Source organism: Capsicum annuum, chromosome 12 (assembly GCF_002878395.1).
Source record: "Capsicum annuum cultivar UCD-10X-F1 chromosome 12, UCD10Xv1.1, whole genome shotgun sequence".
In the NCBI taxonomy this organism is placed as follows: Eukaryota; Viridiplantae; Streptophyta; class Magnoliopsida; order Solanales; family Solanaceae; genus Capsicum; species Capsicum annuum.
Window position 1 is genome coordinate 10603096 of NC_061122.1, and position 12594 is coordinate 10615689.

Sequence of the window (12594 nt, forward strand, 5' to 3'; positions counted from 1 at the left end):
TCATCTCAAAATAAATAATACATATACTTTTATTTCACATTCTGACAAAAATAATTAATTTCGATACTAATTACTAATCCATTCATGCTTATCCAACATACCGAACGAACCCTAAGTTAGCCATGCCCGGTAGAGCAACACAAAAAGAACAAGAGAATGAAGGGTCAGATCCAAGAATGTTCTATTTATGTTTTTAAACTTTAATTAAAAACATTGGATCTTTATGTTCCAAATTTGTCGGCAATAGTAATTAAGGCCATCAGGTGCACGTGGTCTCTTAGTTTGAAAATTCCCTATTCCATGTTCTCGTCAAACACTATTTTTTTTCCCCTATGTTGCTCCGACTCTTTGATTTTGCTGTTGAATTCATCTCGACGTGATGCTGACGCAGGCATTTTTGTATTTATGCTTTGACCAAAATCAAGATCACATTTGAGGAAAAAATTGAATTTGATTTCTTACACCTTACTTTTTCCGATATAATGTGACTCCTAATAGTACTTCTAATTGAAAAAGTAAAAAATAAAACTAATGACAAAAGTAACTAAAAAAAGTGAAGTAACGTGACATCTAAATTTAGAATATCTTCAAAACTCTATTTTTATATTGTTTTAATTTTTTTTTGTCAAATCTCTAGACCTGTATCTATAATCAGAACACACTTTTGAATCTTGAAATTTAAATTTTGATAAATTCAACCCTCGAATCCACACCCGTATTGGATACCCTCACTCAAATTCGAGCCACTTAACTTTTTGCTATATATATCTCCTCATCCTTAATTAGACGTCTCAACTTTGAGTCAGGCTTCGATCTTCGAGGTAGAATTTTCCGTCATAAGGATACATTAGGACCCCAGAGCGGACACCGAGGGTCTGGTGAAAACCAAAAAAAAAAAAATATCAGTGAACAAATAAACCAAATCCGAAGGATTGCACTACAGGACAAGAAGCATAAATTGCTGGCAAAAACATTAACCGGAATCATTTCCTTCAATCATGTAAACTCTTACAATAAAAACAACAAAGCCTCGAATCCAAATAAGTTCATGTTGGTCCCACACACCCAAAACACAAATGAGTTTCCAGTGTGGTATTGTTCATTTGGGCTTTGGCTCAAGTCAGACCAAGCACATACCTAATGTAGTGCCACAAAATATTGTCTGGCGAGGATAGATCATGCAGACCTTAATTATATCACAGAAGTAAAAAGGTTATTTTCGGTAGATGTTCAGCTTAAGACAAAAACAATCTAAGGACATAATGAAAGAACAACAAACAAATAATAATGAAAACAACAAATAATAATGGAATAGTACTACAACAAAATAATACTATTATTGAACTATACAAAACAACGTATAAATAACTAAAAATGAAAAGAAACTATTTTCTATTCGCTCAAGTCACTCCAATATTATATAAAATTAAAAATTCCAATATTATATAAAATTTTAAAATTAAAACGTACAGGGCGTTATATTCTTCTATTGGCATAAGAGACGCGGATAAGATTAAGAGTCCACATACATTATTGGACATTTCATTCATCAACAACATAATTGTGATATGTACATATAGTCAGAGAGACCGTATGGAGGTCCTAGAACCCAATTTCACAGCCGACATACAGTGCACTTGCCTCGACTAAAATCTTATACCTTATCAGAGTTGCAAAAAAACACGTCTTAATAAATTAGTGACTTAAAAATTAAATTTTAATCTAAAAAATTAAAAATATATATATATACACGATAAATAAAAAATTAATGTTGCTTTTTCATATTTTTTCATAGTTGCTGCATTTAGTGCAGTATTATATATCACATAGTAATATTATTATTTATAATAGTCATTGATTCAAATTAATAACTATATTAGTTTAGATTTTATTATAAACATATTATTTATTATTATAAAAATTTGAGTAATTTAATTAAAAATTTCAAAGTACTTCTATTGAGTGATGATAATTTTTTTTTAAAACTATAGTCAATATTGTCAAAAAGAAATAAAATCATAAAATTAAGGGCAAACAACATAAATCTTAATAGTTTGAATCTTAATTATAGAAAATCTCAAGGCAAGCTTAATTACAAAAAATTCCTACATTTAACATAATTACTAAAAATTTCAATTTTGGATCTGTCGAGATACATAGTTGGCTCCCAATACATCAACAAAGATACATTGCTTCCTATGAAAAGATACATAATTAACCCCCAATATATCTTTTTCAATTTTGTGTCTGCCGAAATACATAATACATCCAATAAAGATACATTTTTTCCTTTGTAAAGATACATAATTATCTCCCAATACATTTTTTTTTTTCAATTTTGGGTCTGTCGAGATACATAATTAACTCCCGACACATCCAACGAAGATACATAACTAAATGAGATTTACTTTGTAAGGGTGAGAATTTATGTAAATATAGTAAGGTGTACGTTAATGCTATTTTCCTAAAATTAACAATTAAAATTCTCTGAGGCTTTGAGATTTTGGGGACCTAAAGCAAAAGCTTTACTAGCCTCACCCTTGAGCCACCCCCGATGGATCCATGCAGAAGTGAATGCTACCAACCAGTCACTGTCTAATTTTTCAGCCTAATCCCCAATTCTTATGCCCATTCGACGCATGTTGTTATTCTTGGTTCTGATCTCATCTAACTTTAACTCTTCCAGCCCAAAGCCTTCAAATTACCTTGATTTAATTCAACATGCTTGCCAAGCCTGTAAAGTTTTGAGAATTTAACACTGCCATGCTATTGCAAATGAGGAACATTAAGAAAAAGCTACCCAGAGGCATAAAATCAAAGGAGCCGATAAACACAAGTGAATAGCACAACTTGCGGACCACACTAGGCCTATACATGTATCAGCTATAGCATTCTAATGAGCAAGGTCCATGTTAAAACGCGGAAATTTGTAAGCTTTTAGCCTAAATAGCACATAGGAGACAGGAACGTGAATATTTAAAAGCTTTTAGCCTAAATAGCACATAGTAGACAGGAACGTGAATATTTAAACTTAAGAGACCATACGGATGGATATCAAATGAAAGCAAAAGCATACTTGGCAGCAGAGAACACAGACAATATCAGCCTCTAAAGAGTACACCACATTCACCCACCCACCCACCCTGTCCTCCTTGCTTGTTAAGCTTGCTGCTTCGACAGCAAGCATCTGAGACACTGCCTGTGTGAATATGCACAGAAGATACAGAGAAAACCACCGCTCAAAGCGAAAGCAGAGAACAAATGGTAATTTTAGGCTTCAAACAGTAGCAGCTAGCTCAGCTCAAGATGAGCAACAACAACAACAACAAACCCAGTGTATTCCCACCTAGTGGGGTCTGGGGGGGTAAGATGTACGCAGTAGAAAGTCTGTTTCCGAAAGACCCCCGGCTCAAGGCACGAGATACCACACAAACACATAGTAAAACACAGAAGCAGATTACATAACATACATACGGCACCCATAAGTATTATAAAACAGAGGAAAGCACACAGATTCGTAATAAAACATGGAACACGGAATCATAACAGGAATAAAACCCCCACCAAGTAATTCCCTACACTAGCGACCCAAACTGGCCCTAATCCTCTGCCGTAATTCGCGTCTTCCAGATCTTCCTATCTAGGGTCATGTCCTCGGTGAGCTGTAACTGTTCCATGTCCCGCCTGATCACCTCACCCCAGTACTTCTTCGGCCTACCCCTACCCCGCCTAAAACCATCCAACGCTAGCCTCTCACACCTACGGACCGGGGCATCCATGCCCCTCCTCTTCACGTGTCCGAACCATCTCAATCGTGCTTCCCGCATCTTGCACTCCACTGAACTCACACCAACCTTCTCCCGGATAGTCTCATTCCGAACTCTATCCCCTCTAGTCAGTCCACACATCCAGCGCAACATCCGCATTTCTGCCACCTTCATTTTTTGGATGTGGGAGTTCTTAACTGGCCAACACTCCGCTCCATACAGCAAGGCCGGACGGACTACCACCCTGTAGAATTTGCCTTAAAGCTTGGACGGCACCTTCTTATCACACAGCACCCCCGACGCGAGTTTCCACTTCATCCATCCCGCCCCAATACGGTGCGAGACATCCTCGTCAATCTCACCGTTACTCTGGATCACGGACCCCAGATACTTGAACTTATCCCTCTTACATACCTCCTGTGCTTCCAGCTTCACTACTACCTCATTCTCCCGCCTCACGTCATTAAACTTGCATTCCACATACTCTGTTTTGCTTCTGCTCACCCTGAACCCTTTAGACTCAAGAGTTCGCCTCCACACCTCTAATTTGTCATTCACACCCCCTCGAGTCTCATCTATCAGAACTACATCATCGTCTGCAAAAAGCATACACCACGGCACCTCCCCTTGAATACGCCGCGTCAACACATCCATCACCAACGCAAACAAAAAGGGACTAAGAGTAGATCCCTGATGCAATCCTGACAGGACAGTGAAATGCTCTGAGTCTCCTCCCGCCGTCCTCACCTGGGTTTTCGCTCCATCATACATATCCTTAATTACTCTGATATATGCCTGCGGTACTCCACTCACCTCCAAGCATCTCCAAAGCACCTCCCTGGGGACTTTGTCGTAAGCCTTTTCCAGGTCGATAAACACCATGTGCAGATCCTTCTTCCTTTCCCTATACTGCTCCACCAACCTCCGTACCAGGTGGATTGCCTCCGTCGTCGAGCGGCCGGCATAAATCCGAACTGATTTTCCGAAATAGACACTATCCGTCTCAACCTCACCTCAACCACTCTCTCCCAGATCTTCATAGAGTGACTCAATAACTTAATCCCCCTATAATTATTGCAACTCTGAATGTCCCCCTTATTCTTATAGAGAGGAATCATGGTACTCCACCTCCACGCCTCGGGCATCTTTGCCGTCCTGAAGATTTCATTAAACGATCCAGTCAACCACCTTACACCAGCCTCTCCAATGAACTTCCAAAACTCCACCGGTATCTCATCTGGCCCCATCGCCCTACCCCTTCGCATCCTGCGGACAGCCTGTCTAACCTCTTCTACCTTAAAACGTCTACAATAGCTAAAATCCCGACACTCCTCTGAGTGCTCCAATTCCCCTAACACAATAGCTCTATCCCCTTCGTCATTCAAGAGCCTATGGAAGTACGACTGCCATCTCTTCTTAATGTGGCCGTCCTCCACCAACACTCTACCGTCCTCCCCCTTAATGCACCTCACCTGATCGAGGTCACGACCCTTCCTCTCCCTAGCCTTGGCGAGTCTAAACAACTTTTTCTCCCCTCCTTTCCCCTGTAACCCTGCATACAAGCTCTCAAAAGCGGCCGTCTTAGCTGCCGTGACTGCTGACTTCGCCTCCTTCCTCGCTAGCTTGTACTCTTTCCTGTTTACCCGCTTCTCTTCTTCGTCCTTACTTTCCACCAACTTAGCATACGCCCCTTTCTTGGTCCCCACTTTCTTCTCCACCTCTTCATTCCACCACCAATCCCCCCGATGGTGCCCGGCCCGACCCCTAGAAACACCCAACACCACACTTGCATTCTCCCTGATGCACCTTGCCGCCCTGTCCCACATACTATCCACGTCCCCCCTACACTCCCACACCCCCATTCCCGCCAAGATGAGCCCAAACACAAAATATTCAGTCAGACTAGACTGCACAGATTCTTCACACTTGCTAATGAAGAATACCAAATAACTAACTCAAAGGCACAAGTTCTTCCAAGCCTCCGGGAAGAGCTATAGGAAAGTGCCCTCGTCTCTGTGTTAAGGTGTGGCATGCATCAAAATTATAGAGCTTTAAATATGTGTTATCTAACTAGACTGCACAAATCAGCTTTTATACAGATTGAAGATACATTATAACATGGCCTTCCTAATCATATTACTGCTACACCAAAAAAAGTTCAGAATGAATTACTGCAAACTTACGCTAGATCTACGGGAAGCCTGAAACCACCTATGCGTATACGCTTCAGTGCACGCAACTGAAATACAAAAATAAAACAGAGTTGAGGTCAGCACAAGTAACATCAGAAAATTAAGAATAAACTCAAGCTTACATTAAAAGGAAAAACTGAAATAGGTATATATGAATAACACAGCAAAGACATAGCAGCAATTAATCTGGTGCAACACTGAAAGCAACAGCGCTGGATATAATGAAGAATGAAGTTGACCCATAATAATACATTCAGGGATCTTTTTTGGAAGTGAAGCTAAAACAAGTGAGCATGTATGCTACTGGCAATCAAAAGTCGAACATGTCTAATAGCTACTCCACAGTATAATGATATGAACTCTATGTATTCAGATATAATGTTATCTCTGCACAAACACATCGATTTCTTTAGCTCTCACTAAGTTATGATCCATTATGTAAACAGGCATGTTGGTCAGAATAAACTCGTTAGAACCAAAATACCTGAAGTCCAGCATTTTTCACAAGTTCACGAACTTCATGATTCCGTCCTTCATGAACCTATATCATTAGGAAACGAAAAACTTCAGGTCTATTGAGTCAATTTCTCACGTTGATAAGAAATCAACAGCATTGTTAAAAGCATACAATGAAGGTGAGCCTTGGAGCAACGGTAAAGTTGTCTCCATGTGACCCATAGGTCTAGGATACGAGCCATGGAATCAACCACTGATACTTCCACTAGGGTAGGCTGAGCTGCCTACATCACACCCCCTTAAGGTGCAGCCCTTCCCTGGACCTTACATCACCCCCTTTGTGCATCGGCCGTCAGGCTTCCCTTTCATTTTTCCTAATAATATTCAGCAGATTGGAGGAACTACAATATGGAGCTAGGTGTCTAAATCAACTAGTTCGGGATTTTAAGAAAATAATGGAGCTAGATGTCTCTTCTAATAGACAAACAAAGATAAGTGACTGGACAGAAAACAGTACCACAATACGCAGACGAGGTCTTGGTAAGTCAGGCTGCCTGGGTAATAGTTCCACACTATCCGGGGTACAGTGGACATCTTCAATAACTGTTCCCTCACTAATGGCTATCAAATGTTGCTTATGAACTTCACCATCGATAGTTGCAATGTACCTAGAACAAGATCATCTGGTGAGTAATGATCATAGCAAAAAGACTAGTTGAATGCTTAAACTTTCAACTATACATATGTTTTAAAGAAGAAGAAGAAAAGAACAACTAATTGCAGAGGACAAGTACAGTAAATGTCACAAAAGTATCATCACATTGTAGAGACGTCCGAGTATATGACCAAAAAAAGAAAAGCAAAGCATGAAAAATCTAAAGAGGGAAATCATAATAAGACACATACTCCTTTGACAAATTAGACGAAGGGTGTGAAATCTGGTGCGCGAACTCCCCTGAAAGAGCAACATAAACCACATTACTACATAGGCAGCATTTGAAAATGAACCTTATATAGGTCATCTTTTCTTATAATATCTCAGTTAGATCACAAATAACATGTGCTGTGGAATTGTAAAAGAAAATGTCATCTATACCATCATTAGTCACAATAATCAAGCCAGTCGTGGCAACATCAAGTCTGCCGACTGTAAAGAGCCGAGGTTTTGGTTCTCCAGGATGCCTTTTATCCTTTAAAAAGAAGACACAACAGATTCAAAAAGTCAAGAGCATAGTAGAAGCAATGCCATCCAAAAGCAACAGTTTCTCTTTTTTGGAAACAACTTTTAGAACTATCTGTGTACATAACATAGCTCTACAAAACAGCTCATTATTCCCAGGACACAGTTTTCCCAAAAGAACAAACATTTCAAGAAGACCCATACAAGCAGAAGACAACATACCCAACTCTTTATAAAATCATCAAAAAGGGACATGACTGACTTAGTTTCTTTCTCCCCTGATGAGCATATGTACCTGTAATTTTGTTAAACCTGAATCAACTCGACGAACAGACATAACAAACAAAAGTCCAAACTCCCCCGTTGTCATTGATAAAAAAAGAAGGATAGACACACCCTTTAGGCTTGTTTAGTGCAAGATAGATCTTCGAAGGCAATTTCTTAGGAAGACGATTTCCGTTGACATAAATTACATCCCTAGCTGGATCAACTTTAGTCTGCCAACAAAGGGAATAGATGTCAACAATCTGTCCAAACGAAAAGAAAAAAAATATGCACTGGATGCAAAACCTATCAACTTTTGCAATATGAGAGCATTTCCGAACTTGACCTGTGGAGTCTTGCAAACAGACCCGTTCACAGTAACCCGACCTTGAAAAATCAGCTCTTCACTGCTCCGTCTGGATGCCACTATAAAACAAATTCTCAATTTTAGATAATATACTAGCATGTCATTGTTCTTAATATGCTGCTCTCATAATTTTAACAACTCATTAATATACATATACAACAGAACTTGCACTCAACAAAAACAAATACTTTCTCTTTTCTAGCAACAATTATCAATCAAATGAGTTTTAAAAATAATTGCCACTGCAACAACTTTTTCTTCTTTTTGATAACCAAGAAATCACCGAGGGCCAGTAGGTCACAGTTCGAAACTCGGTGAATAATGGGCCGACCCCTCAACACAATCGATGGCATTAGCAACTATTTGTCAATACAACTTATGATACTGATAATGGCACTTCAATTCTCCTTAAAATATCGTGTAACAATCTATCACATCAGGAATTATCAAAGAAAATTTTTTTTTAGTATCTTCTCTCAATTCTTTCAGTCTACTCCCATTCAATGAGTATTCAGATAGGGCCAAATGGAGTGGACTATATTACCCCAACTAGTTTGGAATACAGACCCAATTATGCTGTGGTTATCAGTATTTATAGTCTGTTCCCTCTTGCAGAATGCATATATATGATTCATATAGCCAGCTGAACTAGATTCCAAATTGAGGCGTAGTTGTTGTAATTTTCTCAGAACTTAACAGAATGGTGAATAGGGTATCTTAACCATCAGAAAAGGGTACCGTTAGAGCTTGTTTGGATGGTTGTTACCTATATTGTATTGTGTTGTTAGTTTAAATGCAATGTTTTTTGAGATTGTTACTTAGATTTTACTATATCGTATCGTTAAATCCACCTTAACAACGAAAAGTCCCATTTTATGTAACGCCCGATTTGGTGCGATCAATCATTACCTTATTTTTCTTCCCATTTTTTCTTTGCTTATTATCTAACTAATAATCCTATTTTATCCTTTACCTTACTTTTTTATAACAACTTTAAGAGTAGATTTGTCCTTTAAATTGCTAACGTATGGCATTATGAAAATAAAAAATAAAAAAAAATACAGCGCTCCCCCGATGCACAGGGTCCGAGAAAGGGCCAGATCACATGGGTCGTATGCAGCCTTACTGCATTTCCACAACTCGAACCAGGTGACCTCCTGATCACGTGGAGGCAACTTTACCAGTTATGCCAAGGTTTCCCTTCATATATGGCATTATGTAATGATGAAATATGATACAATCTACGCAAACATTGTATTCGTCAAAACAATAGAGTATAATACGATATATTATTAAACAATACGTAACAACCATCCAAACAACGTGCATTAGGCATGCTAAATTTACCTCCAGCAGCAGCAAGCACTTTACTAAGACGTTGAGGAGGGTCTCTGAGGTTCTCATTATAAAACCTTCTCGCCGCCTTCGAATGCTTCGGCTCAGCCGTCGGAACCACCGCCGCAGCTTTAGAACCAACCTCTTTCCCCTTCTTCTTCTTATTACTAGTTTTCGCATTCGCCATTTCATGCAATAAACGCGCCGGCGGTGTAGACTGGAGCGTGAGGTTCCCATTTTCATCACGAACAATCCACGGGATATAGAGCTGTTCACCGAGTTCAGCATCGGAGCTAGGGTTAGTGTTTATAGGAATTACCGGGTCTGGTTTCGGGTCGGGTTTGGGTTTTGGTGGAGCAAAAGTGATGTTGAATTTAGTTGAGGAGGAAGTGATGAGAGTATGAATGTGGCGGCGCGTGTAGGGAATTGAGCGCGTGAGGTGGAGGGAAGTAAAAGCGGTGGTCGCCGCCGCTATTGCTGCCATCGCCGGTGTTTTTTTTTTTTTTTTTGATAAGGTTGGAAATCCCGGGAAATGCACAAATAGCCGCTCAAAGGATTACTATTTAGAAACAGCCAAAATTTCATTTGAAACTTCACGGTAGATTTCTCCACTAGTTTGAGGAAAACACTTGGCAATTAGTATTTCATATAATTTTTTATTATTTAATAAATACTTTTGATAAATAATTTATATTTTTAAATACGTATTGGGCCAAATTTTATTTTTTTGAAAGGGGAAAAGATCAGGAAATTACATGGTATAGCTTCTAACAGTGGGTGAGTTTGGATTTTCGACGCAATAAGAAAAGTATTTAAAGGTCGGTTTTTCTTTATTTTTAAGTATAGTATCAAGTATAATTTTATCCCTCTACACCTCAAATATTTTTAAATTTTTCATACACTTCTTTGTCTCTCAAATTCTATTTTTATTTTTATTATTTCACTTTTTCATTTTTCCTTTAATTTTATTTTCATATTTTAATTCATTTGTCTCAACCTTTATTTTTTTCCTCAGACATTATCTATTTCTTCATTTTTTTAATTCATTTGTCTCAATCTTTATTCTTTTATTTTTTGTTTTTATCATTTCTCTTTTTTTTTTCCATCCATTTTTCTCAAATTTTATTTTTATTTTTTTCTCTCGTTTTTGTTTTTCTCAATTTTTTTGAATTCTTTGTTTTTTTTAATCTTTATTTTTTTTCTTGTCTTTTTTTTCTCAATTTTTTTTTTGCTATTTCTCTATTTTGTTTGATCTCTTTTTTCTTTTTTCTCAACTTCTGTTATATTTTGCTAGTAAATAAAAATTGGCTAATCTGTAAAGGGATCTTCTTTTTTTGTCATCAATGCAAATTTAAGGGCATGAATTGTTGTTAGGAAGTTCTTTGGGATAAGTTTTGCCTCTAAGGCTAAAATTATAGAACAACTCATAAATCAAGGCACAATATGGTTGTGTCAAGTCTTGTTTGTGGAACATAATTTGTTGTTTGAAAATCCTTGAGTTAAGTCTTGCTTCTAAGGCAAGAGTTATAGAACATCTCATAAATAAAAAAAGCAATGTGGTTAGTGTCAACTCTTACCCATGAGACATAACTTGTTGTTTAAAAGTCCTTGATTTATAAAATATCTCATAAATCAAGACACAGTGTGGTAGTGTCAAATCTTATCCGTGGAGCGTAACTTTTTGTTTAAAAATCTTTGGGCTAAGACTTGCATCTAAATTAAGAGTTATAGAATATCTCATAAATTAAAGAATAATGTGCTGGTGTCAACTCTTACCCATAGGGTGTAACTTGTTATTTGAAAGTCTTTGGGTTAAATCTTGCCTCTAAGACAAGAGTTATAAAATATCTCATAAATCAAAACACAATATGATAATGTCAACTCTTGCCCATGGGGTACAACTTGTTACTTGAAAGTCCTTGGTCTAAATTTTGCCTCTAAGGAAAGAGTTATAAAACATCTCATAAATTAACACACAATGTGGTGGTGTTAACTCTTGCCCAAGGGGCATAAATTATTGTTTGATGGTCCCTAGGCTGAGTCTTACCTCTAAGACAAGAGTTATAGAGCATTTCATAAGTAAAAAACACAATGTGTTAGTGTTGACTCTTACCCAATATACGTAACTTGTTTGAAAATTCTTGAGATAAGTCGTGCCTCTAAGGCGAGAGTTGTAAAACATCTCATAAATAAATATATACCATGATAGCGTCAACTCTTGTCAATGTGGCATAATTTGTTGTTTGAAAGTCCTTGAGCTAAGTCTTGCCTCTAAGACAAAAGTTGTAGAACATTTCATAAATGAAGACATAACGTAGTAGTGTCAACTCTTGTTCGTGGGGCATAATTTATAGTTTGAAAATCTTTCAGCTAAGTCTTGACTCTAAGGCAAGAGTTGTAGAACATCTCATAAATAAAGACATAACGTGGTAGAGTCAACTCTTGCCTGTGGGGCATAATTTGTAGTTTGAAAATCCTTGAGCTAAGTCTTGCCTCTAGAGCAATAGTTATAGAACATCTCATAAATAAAGACATAACATAGTAGAGTCAACTCTTGCCCGTAGGGCATAATTTATTGTTCGAAAGTCCTTGAGCTAAGTCTTACCTCTAAGGTAAGAGTTATAAAATATTTCATAAATCAAAACACAATGTAATAGTGTCAAAATCAAACACAATGTAATAGTGTCAACTCTTACCCATGAAACATAACTTGTTGTTTAAAAGTCATAAGTTTTGTTGCTATAATATGGTAGTGTAAACTGTTGCTTGTGAAACGTAGTTTGTTGTTTGAAAGTCATAAGTCTTACTTTTATAATGTGATAATGTCAATTCTTGCTCATGAGATGTAACTTGATTGAAAAAAATCGAAGAAAAGAACAAAAATAATAAAAATTATGAAAAAAAAATAAAGAAAAATATTAAAAAATAGAAATCAAAGAAAATATAGAAGTTGAGAGAGAACGGAAAAAAATAAAAGTTGATTAAAATAAGAAAAAAAGATAAAATAAAAATAAAGGCCAAGAAAAACTTAAG

At 37.3% G+C, this 12594-nt stretch overlaps 1 protein-coding gene across 2 annotated transcripts; it reads right to left on the reverse strand.

Moving 5' to 3' along the window:
• Positions 1-541: 541 nt before the first annotated feature.
• LOC107851320 (putative ribosomal large subunit pseudouridine synthase SVR1, chloroplastic) lies at positions 542-10254 on the reverse strand. Of its 2 annotated transcripts, none has more exons than XM_047400739.1 (10): positions 9574-10254; positions 8206-8285; positions 7992-8092; positions 7818-7890; positions 7512-7605; positions 7322-7370; positions 6933-7083; positions 6444-6500; positions 5951-6006; positions 542-875 (listed from the first exon to the last, which is right to left on the reverse strand). In XM_047400739.1, exons 1-10 carry the CDS (start codon positions 10043-10045, stop codon positions 848-850), a joined length of 1161 nt encoding a protein of 386 aa, XP_047256695.1. In that variant the 5' UTR covers positions 10046-10254; the 3' UTR covers positions 542-847. The 2 variants fall into 2 exon arrangements, with proteins under 2 accessions (XP_047256695.1, XP_047256694.1); XM_047400738.1 differs by lacking the exon at positions 542-875 and adding an exon at positions 2093-2734.
• Positions 10255-12594: the final 2340 nt, after the last annotated feature.